General features: G+C 33.3%; 1 protein-coding gene across 1 annotated transcript; it reads right to left on the bottom strand.

The window, feature by feature from the left end:
* Positions 1 to 9,388: 9,388 nt before the first annotated feature.
* On the bottom strand, positions 9,389 to 9,991 carry LOC101136593 (phosphoserine aminotransferase-like). The gene has a single exon (XM_063703539.1). The coding sequence runs from the start codon at positions 9,853 to 9,855 to the stop codon at positions 9,433 to 9,435; it is 423 nt and encodes a 140-aa protein (XP_063559609.1). The 5' UTR covers positions 9,856 to 9,991; the 3' UTR covers positions 9,389 to 9,432.
* Positions 9,992 to 11,197: the final 1,206 nt, after the last annotated feature.

Here is an 11,197-nt window from a genome sequence, read left to right as displayed (position 1 = left end):
GTCTTTGTTTGCTTCCCTTATTTCACTTAAAATAATGACCTCCAATCCTACTCATGTTGTAGCAAATGCCAAGGTTTCATTTTTTTGGCTGCATAATATTTCTTTGTGTATATATGCCACATATTCTTTATGCAATTTTCCTTTGATGGACACTTAGGTTGATTCCATATCTAGGCTACTGTGAATAGTGCTGCAATAAATATGAGAGTGCAGATGTTTCTTTGATATAACTATTTCTTTTCTTTTGGATATATATCCAACTGACAAGAGATTAATAGCCAGAATGTGTGAGGAACTCACACAACTCCATAGAGAAAAAAATAAATACTATGATTAAAAAACAGGGAAAATATCTAAATAGAAGTTTCTAAAAAGATGTACAGATGACCAACAGATATATGAAAATAATGTTCAGCATCACTAATCATTAGAGAAATGCTAATCAAAACTACAATAAGACATCATCTCACCCCAGTTAAAATGGCTTCTGTCCCCAAAACAGACAGTAAGAAATCTTGCTGAGGATATAAAAAAAGACAACCCTTATGCTCAGTTCGTGGGAATGTAAATTCACACATTTTTATTTACTCTTCACTATGAAGTACACTATGGAGATTCCTCAAAAAACTAAAATAACTACCATATGATATAGCAATCCCACTGCTAGGTATATATCCATAATTTTTTAAATCATTCTAATGAGCAATAATATGCTTATGATATTTGTCATCTCATTTTAATTTTTACAGTCGATTTTAGAAATTGGTAGATCCTTATAATATTGACCCTCTATAGTCTAAAGTTTGATTTAAAATATCAAAATAGAATTTGCTAGTAAATTCACTTGAGCTTAGTAAGATAATTTTGTTTTATTCTTCAATTCCTGCTCAATAGATTGAATACTCTGCAACATCAGGGAACTGTTACAACTGGTCATTGTGGGTAAAAGCCATATCACAGGAAACAACGAAGGGGGAAATCCAGACGTGATTCTTCGGCAAGAATACAGACAAGGAGCTTATCTGATGTTCATTTCATTGATTAAGGTTTTATTTCACAAAGTTATAATGATTTACCACTTTTCCTATATGAAGGACCTAATAATTTATCACATAGAGGAAGACAAATGTAGATGAATGTGTTGACGATGTGGGAAGTGCAAGATGTACACTTTGTATTATACAGATATGTGATCTCTTTTGAAATTCGCTTAGCTAATGGGATCTTCTGTGTCTGGAATCTGGGCAAGAAGCAAATAGAAAGTGAAAAAAGGAATTCTATGATTGAAAATAGGTATCATTTTTATTATTGTAAATTCTACTCTCTCCCTCCAAATATGTGGATAGCTATATTACAGGACAACTGTTTTTTTTTTAATTTTTTAAAAATAAATATTAAGTAATAAATCATGGCACAAAAACTCTGCTGATACTTCTTAGAACTTCCCAGTTTATAAAGTTGCCATGCATAACAAAAATGTTTAAAGTGTCATGCTTTTAAAGATATTTTATTTGTTTGTCTAAAACATAGTTTCCATAGACCACAAAGAAAACTATGTTTTTAATAAATTAATAAAATATTGTCCACTGAGTACCGGAAATTGAGAAAGCACATTGACAACAAACAAGAAGCCAGCATGACACATACATTCTTACAAACAAACAAATAAATAAGATAATTTCAGATAACCATTATGTTCCAAGCACAAAAATGATACTCTGAGACAGACTAACTTTATTAGGATGTTCTTTAATATAAAGGGATCAAGGAAAACCTCTTAGATTTTACATGTTTTGACCTCTGAATTAAAACCTAAACAAGTGGTAGTAATCCATGAAAAAACTTGTGTATACTGAATTCTGAGATAGTGCTCTTTCAATTAGATGTTTGTTTAAAAATATAAATATGGATATATGTACTTATTTATTATAATCATGTACTTAATGACTAAACATATTTTTAAAGTATTAGATTAAAATGAATCATTTTTTCAATAGCTTGTGGATGAGAGCTTAAAATATCATTTCTACAGTTTAAGGCATCACAATACACATGTGATGTGAAATTCATTGTTAACAACAGTGGTTATAAATACATATTTAAAATTGTTTCCATGGGGATTTCTAAATTAATGACTGACATCAAATCTAAATACATTATTATTATGTATTTAGACATAAATGCATAAAAATACCTCGCTGTGTGCCTGAAGCACTTGTACAAGTGTTGTAGCTGGTGTCAGATCACCTTATTTTTCTTTCTCACCTCTGATTGTTTTTTTCAGATGCATTCAATTTGCAGTTTCTTTGAGGGAAGTTTTTCTTACCCGTATGCCTATTTTGTGAGAGTTAGTTTAGTTAAAACTTGATAGTATACTTTCCAAATCTACTTAGCCAGGCATAGGAAACCCTCAATACAGTGTAATACAAGTCAAGGCCCAGAAACGGAGAGGTTGCTGCTGTCAAGCCTCCAGTTCCCCAGAACTTCCACCCCTACTTCTTGATACATCACACAGCCCGCATGACATGTGAGATACCAGTCACAGACCAAGTGAACGCCTCAAGGACAACCTGTATATTAAGTATAGTAAAGGTTTATTTATTTTAATTTTTAAATTCTGGATTTAAAAATAGAAATATAAATTCTATTATCTATTTATCTCAATGGATCATTTTGAACACTCCCTGAGCTGCGCATGTGTACCTCGGAAAGATCTGTTCACTTCATATTTGGACTGGAGCGGGGAGCTAAGGCAGCTCTCAGACTAATGGATATTTTTACTGAAGAAAATGACTTGTCTTAAAGTAGCTACATTTTTTTATTGCATCCTTTATCACAATACAGCTGAAAAACCCAGGTTAAAGATGCTGCGACATTCTTGGTCAGCCAGAATATATTTAATAATGATGGATTAAGGAACTGCTAAAAGAAAGAACAGATAATTGAAGTGTCTGTTAGGTAGATAAAAGCATTAATTCTGATAAATATCAGTTACATTTTAGCTCCTATCCACATAACTTAATGGTAAGTAGTATGATACATAAAGTAACTTTTTTTCTAAAAGTAAGCTTTTACCATCCAAGATCTAAATGCAGAGTATTTTACATTATTCTTGCAATAAACAAGGGCTAACTAAAAAAAAAAAGTCCTTTAAAGGTTTAAATGATCAAAATGATCATAACTGTTCGCATTTCTATAGTATATTTCCCTAAGAGAAACTTCTCTCTTTAGGTAATATTACTATTATGATGGTGACATGTCATTAAGTTCACATAGATGCTATGCCTTTCATTTGTGGAATCCCTCCTTATAATTAACATAGAGGAAAGAAAAGAGAAGAGGCCCCCTTAATCACAGGTTAGTTCTGCAGTAACTACATTATTGTAACATCAAGTAATCATTCAGAACACTGAAAGCCAAATAGCAAATAATCATATTTTAATCCTCAGCTACTAATTCCCAAGTATTAATAAATGTTCTCTGCCCTGTAGTTGTCCTCCCTTCTTTCTATCCCCAAAATGCTGAGTGGACAACATTTTTTCCTAATGCATTGACAGATCTTATCACATCCTTTTATTTATTTATTTTTTTTATGGGAGTAGGGTGCCAAAATCCAGTTATATAAGAGTTTTGCATCACAAAATACACAATCCATCTATAAATCATGGCATGGACTATAATCCCTTGTTAACAGAATAGGAAGAAATAAGACCAAAATATGTGAAATAGAGAAATATAAAATATAAATTTTAAAAATGCAGTCATGAGCAAAATATATGACTGTGTAAGATAGTCAAGTGTATTCAACACAGTTTTTCAAAAATTGCCTCTAATACATGTAAAATGTAAATGGTATGCTGAATTAGGTACTTACTAAGTTTATTACTATTGTTTTACTGGTTTTAGTATAAATTATTAATTTTAACCTCTTCTTTCTCATCTGCATTTATTTAGAGCACAATGCACGTCAAAGCTATAATTCACTCTGATTAATACATAGCTCTATATTTTTACGCTGGGACTCTGTTATATTAATATTCTTCTTGTGTTGCATAGAGACTTTCAGGCATTTCATCAATAACATATTGTTTTGACTTCCTATATAAAAAATAAGGTAAACTCAGGAGGACTATTTTCCTATTCCTATTCAGTTTGGATTGATATGGGTAAATTATCATTTTTAAAGTACTATTTGCTTACCCTAGCAATGCTTTTCTTGATGTTAAATGTTAGCAATATTAGAATTTCATAAAAATTAGAATTTTATTAAAATGAAGTAGCCTATTAAATTAAATATATAATTGTGCATTTAAGTGCCATAGCAATACTCTTTCCACATGTACACAAAGAAACAGAAGGTTGATGGACTTATAAAAAATTTTCATTCATGGTTAATTTAAATATAGTCTATGTTGCTTTGCATGATAATAGACACATTTGTTATGACAAAGTATCAGGGTTCAATAATTTTAAATTGATTAATATTTCATACAGTCACATTTCTATTAAGACAGTTTTTAAAGGTAATTATACAGGACCTAATTATAGTTTATATAGATTATATATATATATATATATATATACACACACACACAAAACACACTTATCTGTATTCGGTAAGAAATAAAGAATTTGGGGTTGATTTATTTCTTAGATTACTGAAACTCATCTTCATTGAAGGCCAAATTTTATTATTTATTAATTAAGAAAGCGAGATTAATCACTTTAATTGCAACTAGGGTTTAAAAAAAACAGCCTACCAGAAGTCCAAACACTAGGGCAGAATAAACTTTATAGTCAGAATAGATGTCAGGTTTTCATAAAAGGAAATTTCTACATCATGAAAAATCTCTTCCTGGCTCTACATGTGAGAGCTTTACAGTTTTTAACTGAGTCAGCATTCTTACTAGGTAACGTTGCTTGAGCCTTAAAGTGCTAACATTCTTGAGAAAAATATTGACCTGTATTTATGAAAAAGTAAGAATAATCGACATATCTGTTATTGTGATCACAAGGTATTGATGCAAGTTTTTAAAGGCATAAATGCAGGAACTGAAAAGGCCCTTAAAAAAAAAAAAAAGACTGGATAAAACAAGACTGTGTAATGAACATATTTGCCCTATCCCCAACCCTGACACAGTGGTGCTGAAGGGGTGAATGGAGCTAGGGGAAATGAACTATACAGAAAACCAGAATGAGTTTAAGATAACAATACATATTACATCAAGAATTTAAGTAACTTGTAAGTTAAAAATAAATCATATGGCTCTGTTAGAGGATGGAAAAAAGAAAATTATCAACTTAAATTTTCTGCTTATTCTTTCAGTATCACACAGTTTCCTTGTGGACTTTATTTTCTCTTTGTTTCACAGATTTTATTAGTCATTACTTGGGAAGTAACTATCTCATAATGATTATTAGCAAGATCAATGTAGTATTTATTTCTGTTTTACACCTTGAGTTTTAGGAAATTGACAGATTTTGTGAATAACACTAGCTTATATTCTCCAGGGCTCTCTGTATGTTTCTGTATATTTATGTGTAATACATCTGTTGCAGTATGCAGCTCCTCTCAGAACCATTTTCTAGTTTCTGCTCAGCAAAAGGGTGAAAGGAAAACAACTTAGAAGACAAAAATGAAATTGTTGCCAGGCTGCAGCTCTGAATGAGACTTGGAGGCTCCTTCAGTTTTTTGAAGCAGCATGTGTCAAACTTGTGATGAATCAGATTTTTATATTCAGAATCAGAATCAGTTGACACAGCTGATGTCAATGCTTTGAGGGTACAGTGCAAGATTCCTGTTTGCGCTGAAACACTGAGCACTTCCATTGGAAATCTATTTACCTAAAACAATTGCCTCACCTGTAATTGAATGCTGGGGTGCAGACATCCAGGAAACCTGCATTCTTTCTTAGAAGAAAGGCAATGAAAAATGTGATGTGACCTTTTTTCTTTCTATGAATTGCCTCTGAGAGCATATGTACCTATTAGTTTGCTGCCACCTTTCTATGTCATCAAGTCTAGCTGCTCAAAGCCCCATGTACATCCGTTTTATTAGATAAAATAATTCTTGAAATAGAACACCATGTTAAACTATAACATTTTTCTGAGGGGATTAGGTGAGGGATTTTTAAAAATTTATTTAAAAGGGCTTACATTGAGGAGTGTGTATGTCCTCTTCTATTTGAAAGAAAATCGATCATATTCAAGGGTTTCTGTGGTAAAATTTATTCAAGGCTGGGCAAGGTGGCTCAGGCCTGTAATCCCAGCACTTAAGCAGGCCAAGGTGGATGGATTGCCTCAGCTCAGGATTTCAAGACAAGCCTAAGCAACAAGCCAAAACCCCATCTCTACCAAAAATACAAAAATTTAGATGAGTGTGGTGGTGCGTGCCTGTAGTTTCAGAGCTACTTGTGGGGTTGAGGTGGGAGGATCACCTGAGCCTGGGAGGCGGAGGTTGTAGCGAGCCTAAATCTCACCACTGCATTCCAACTTGGGTGACAAAGACCCCGTCTCAGAAAAAAAAAGAAAAAAGAAACATTATACAGCAATGTGCTACGCAGGGCTATGTTATTGCCTAACCATCTTATTCTGAAGGTTTTTCTATGGAATTGTTCAAGTATATAATGAAATTGGAGTTTCTCATGTGTATTATAAACAGACATACCTATATGAATCATTTAAAAAATAACTTTATTATCATGCTTCTACAGTACCCTAAATTGCCAAGGAAAATCTCATTTGTAGTTTGTGTTCGGCAGTTAAAAATCTCTGATTTAAAGAAATTCTGACTCTTGCCCACAGATTTAAAGGAATAACTTGAACTTAAAGTGATTTTTTATTCTAGATTGAAATTATACTTAACCATAATACAGGTATACATGGTAAATACCGTTTTTCAATAATAAATTATAATGTGTAAGTAAATAATAAAAAGCGGCTGAATACATACACACATGAATGTACATGCAAGGAACTTCATCTTCTAAGCCATCAGTTTCAAGCGAAGTAAGTGATAATAGTTTAAACTTACAGTTTTACAGTACTATACTTTTAAAAAATAATTTAACCATTTTAAATCCACAAAACACACAATACCTTTATATATTTAAAAATTGTTCATCTTTATTTCCTTTAGTAATTACCATTGTTTGTAATTCTTTAATAATATGTCAGTAATTTCCATTAACATTGAAAATTGAGTCAAAATGAACTTCAGAAATATGGCAATAACATAGTACCTATACTGAATATTTATATCCTAGGAAAAGAGAAATAGAGCTGTTAATTTAGATAAGAATATTCTAAAATATTAACAGTTAATGTAAACCATATGCTATATTATTACTGTTTTAGTAACTATGATAAGAAGTTATGGTATGGGGTTTTACCAAGGAATTCTAAATGAAATGAAGAAAATGTTAAGAAATAAAGATCAAACTGGACAATGGATCTCAAGGAACTTTTAATTTATTAAAAATGGAACAATAATTATTGATAACCTGACTAATATTAAATAATTCTTAGTTAAAATATCTTCCCAAGTTATTCTTTATCACATCACCTGGTTCATTTACTACTTATTATAATAAAAATATTTCGTATATTCTGAAATAACGATATTTTGTTTTTTAGAGTTTTTATTTTATATCTTACTGTTTGCCTCCACATGGGAAATAAGTTGCATCATGCATACTTCTGTTTTATTTATATACTTTTGAATCAATGGCACTTAATGCATGGTCAGACGCAGAATAGGTAGTCATATATTGTAATGAAATAATTAATGACTGCATTAATTATGTAAAGTTCCCTGAACATGCTCTTGGAAAATAATGCAACTTTGTTTTTAGTGTAAGAGAATTTCAATTGCCTGCCTTTAATATAATCTGGATTTGTAACATATATGGCAGATATGTATATCTTAACTTTGGTATTCTACCTGTATTTATTTCATTTTCTTCTCATGTTCAAGCCAGGCTATTGTTTTCATTCTTTTTTCTTGTTCAGGCATTTTGCCATGCCTCTATTTTCTTACTTTGAGGTGATTTGTGTTTATAGGATTTTTATTTCTAAATGCAAAGTGCAATTGGGGTGGGGAAGACTAGTTTTTAAGAGAAAGACAGAGTTAGCAAGAGAAAGATCTACTATAAATTCATGGATGCTGTGATACTCAGAGATACTCTTCAGAAATAAGATTTATTGTTCAGTCCTCTACTCTCAGCACTCTTTAGGAATTGTTTCAGTTGAAGAGAGTCATCTGTCCCAGCGCCTTAGCCTCTCCATACTATTTGTGGAACTCTTCACATGGTTTTATGAGGTTTCCTTTAAGATCACTTGATTTGTCTCTTTGTCCATTCATTTTTTCTTCCTCTCCACTCTAGAGGAATTAATTCAAGCACACTCCAAAATATAACGACTATATGCAAAACTTCATTTTACACTCTGCTTGCAGGGGAAACCAACGTGGAAATGTTAACGCAGCATTTTTGTCAGAAAGAAAACACTTAGGTGAGATTTTGAACTGGATTAAATACCTCCCATCTGGAAATGAGGATTCCATAAGCATTGTGTGGAGCAAAGAGAGCTCCCGACGAAGGTAGCAGTGCAATTGTTAACATGCTCACCTGTGATAAACGGGGATGATATAATTGGTGGGGATATGCGAGCTAGGTATTCCATCAGTCCTTGGAGAACTATAGGGGAAATAATAACATTGAGTACAATAGAATTGCTCAGTTTAATTACTTTGGGAAAAATAACAAAAAACAGAGCAATTAATTGGCAACTAATGCTAACTGTAAAGGTAAAACCAAGTCTTCTTATTATTGTACAAAGTAGATCTCATCTTCTACATTGGGTAGGAAGAGAAAGCTGAGGACCAGGCCCCTGCTTAATTGTAAGAACACTTGACCTCTAAAGAAAGTCCCATGGTTAAATATTCACACAGAAACTCTGGGAGATGGGGCAGAAACACTGGTAGAATGGCTTCTAGAAATATGAAAATGTAATAACATATACAGACTGTAGTAAGCAGAATAATGTGCACTAAAGATATTCTAAGATCCTAAACCTTTAGTATGTTTGGCTATATTGAAAAGGAGAATTAATATTTCAGACAAGATTAAGATTGTTAGTAAGTTGACCTCTAAATGAGAGGTTATCTTAAATTACCTTGGTAGGCATAATGTAATCACAAGAGACCTTAAAAGTGAAAGAAGAAAAGCAACAGGAAGATTTCTTAAAATGCTTCCAGTTCAAGTTAGAGTTAAGGTAAACATTAGGTCCCACCAGCTTTACAGAGCTGTAGATGTTTTGCTGTTGTTCCTTCAAAAAAGAAGAATCTACAATAAACATGTTCATTTGAGAAAAATACTGTGTTTGTTAACTTTTTCCAGCCATCCCCAAGTTACTTTAAACTTTGTATGTTGTTCAAGAACAGAGTATATCCTGGTTAGGATGTGTTCGTAGCTGAAGCATCTCCAAAAAATTTTTCACGAAGGCGGCTAGCTTCTGAACATCTTCAATCGTGACAGCGTTATACAGAGAGGCCCGGATGCCTCCCATAGACTTATGCCCTTTCAAGGACAACATATTGAGTTCAAGAGCTTTATCAAGAAATCTTTTTTCTAAAGCATCATCTCCTTTGGCATTGCCAATGCAGAATGGAATATTCATCTTACTTCTATTTTGGGGCCCCACTGGACATATGTAGAATCCTTGAGAATTATCAATAATCTCATAAATCATTTGAGATTTGATGGAGCTAAGCTTCTCCATGGCCGTGACACCTCCATTGTTTTTAATCCACTTCAGGACCAAGCCCATGACGTAGATGCTGAAACATGGAGGCATGTTGTACAAGGAGCTGTTTCCAGCCTGCACCTTGTATTCCAGGACCGAGGGGCACTCTCAGAGGGCAAATCCCAGCAGGTCATCATGGACAATCTCCACGGTGACCCCAGCAGAGCCAACATTCTTCTGGGCACCAGCAAAATGCCTTTACTGCTGCTTTTTCTAGTTAGATTTCAAACTTCCCTGTGGACTTAATAATGTAAGTTGCAATTAATTGTTTCTGGAGTCAGGGGAACACACAGCATAGAGGGTAGGTGGGGCCCTCTAGGTGCTGAATCTAGACATCTGTGGGGTCTCCTCGGGTCAGCGGCTGTTGATTCAAGGTCAACATTGCCCATTGGAGGAGTGGTTTAAGAGTACCAGGCAAAGGGCAAACTGTAGATCGATCTTTATACTGTTATTACAAGAGAAGTGACATACTTTATGTATGTTTATATTAGCGAGGTCTGTTTTTAATACCATACACTTTATATTTCTATACATTTCTATTTCTAATAATACAGTTAACATTGATACATGTAGACACTTTTAGAATTTATTAAATCCTTGACCTTGTGCGTTATTCCATTAGCAACAGTTGCACTCCCTCCCCAGTCTTCCCCTTCCTCTTTTTAAGCTGTTTTATGAAAAAGATCTAGAAGTTCTTGATTCATTTTTACCATTCTTTCCATAGGTAGAAGAGAAAGTCGATTGGTTGGTTGTTTTTCAATTATGACATTAAATTAAACATTTCTGTTAAATTACCTTATCCTTTGTTCTCTTGACTGTTTTCTTTGTAATGTTTGATGATGAGAGTGACAGTTTGCTGAAAAGTCTTTCCCCTATTGTTTATCTATTGTCAGTATTTTATGTTGAATATGTAAAGAGCATTAAAGTCCTAAAACATCTAAAAAAAAAAAAAAGGTGAAAGAAGAAAGAACAACACAGATGGCAACATGGGAATTTGGGCAATGGTGCTGCTGAGTTATAAGCCAAGACATGCAAGCTTGCTCTTGAAGTTGGAAAATGCAAGAAAACGTATTTTACTAGAGCCTGCAGAAGAATGCAACCTTGCCAACACCCTGGTTGTAGCCCAGTGAGACCCTTCTCAGACTTCTGACCTCTAGAACTGTAAGACAAATTTGTGTTGTTTTAAGACCCCAAAATATGTGTAACTTGCTATAGTAGCAGTAGGAAACTAATACACTTACTGAGGTGCCAAGGTTGCTGTGGCAGATGTGGCAGAAGGAATTAAAAAGCAACAATTTGTTTGCAATGATATTCTGTGTAAGATATCAGGAGTTTGGTGTGAGACTCTTGCAATAAAGTGAATATCAAAATAAGGCCAGTCACAAAGAGCATT

This window comes from Gorilla gorilla, chromosome 2 (genome assembly GCF_029281585.2).
Source record: "Gorilla gorilla gorilla isolate KB3781 chromosome 2, NHGRI_mGorGor1-v2.1_pri, whole genome shotgun sequence".
NCBI lineage: Eukaryota > Metazoa > Chordata > Mammalia > Primates > Hominidae > Gorilla > Gorilla gorilla.
This window is presented reverse-complemented; position numbering and strand designations above follow the sequence as displayed.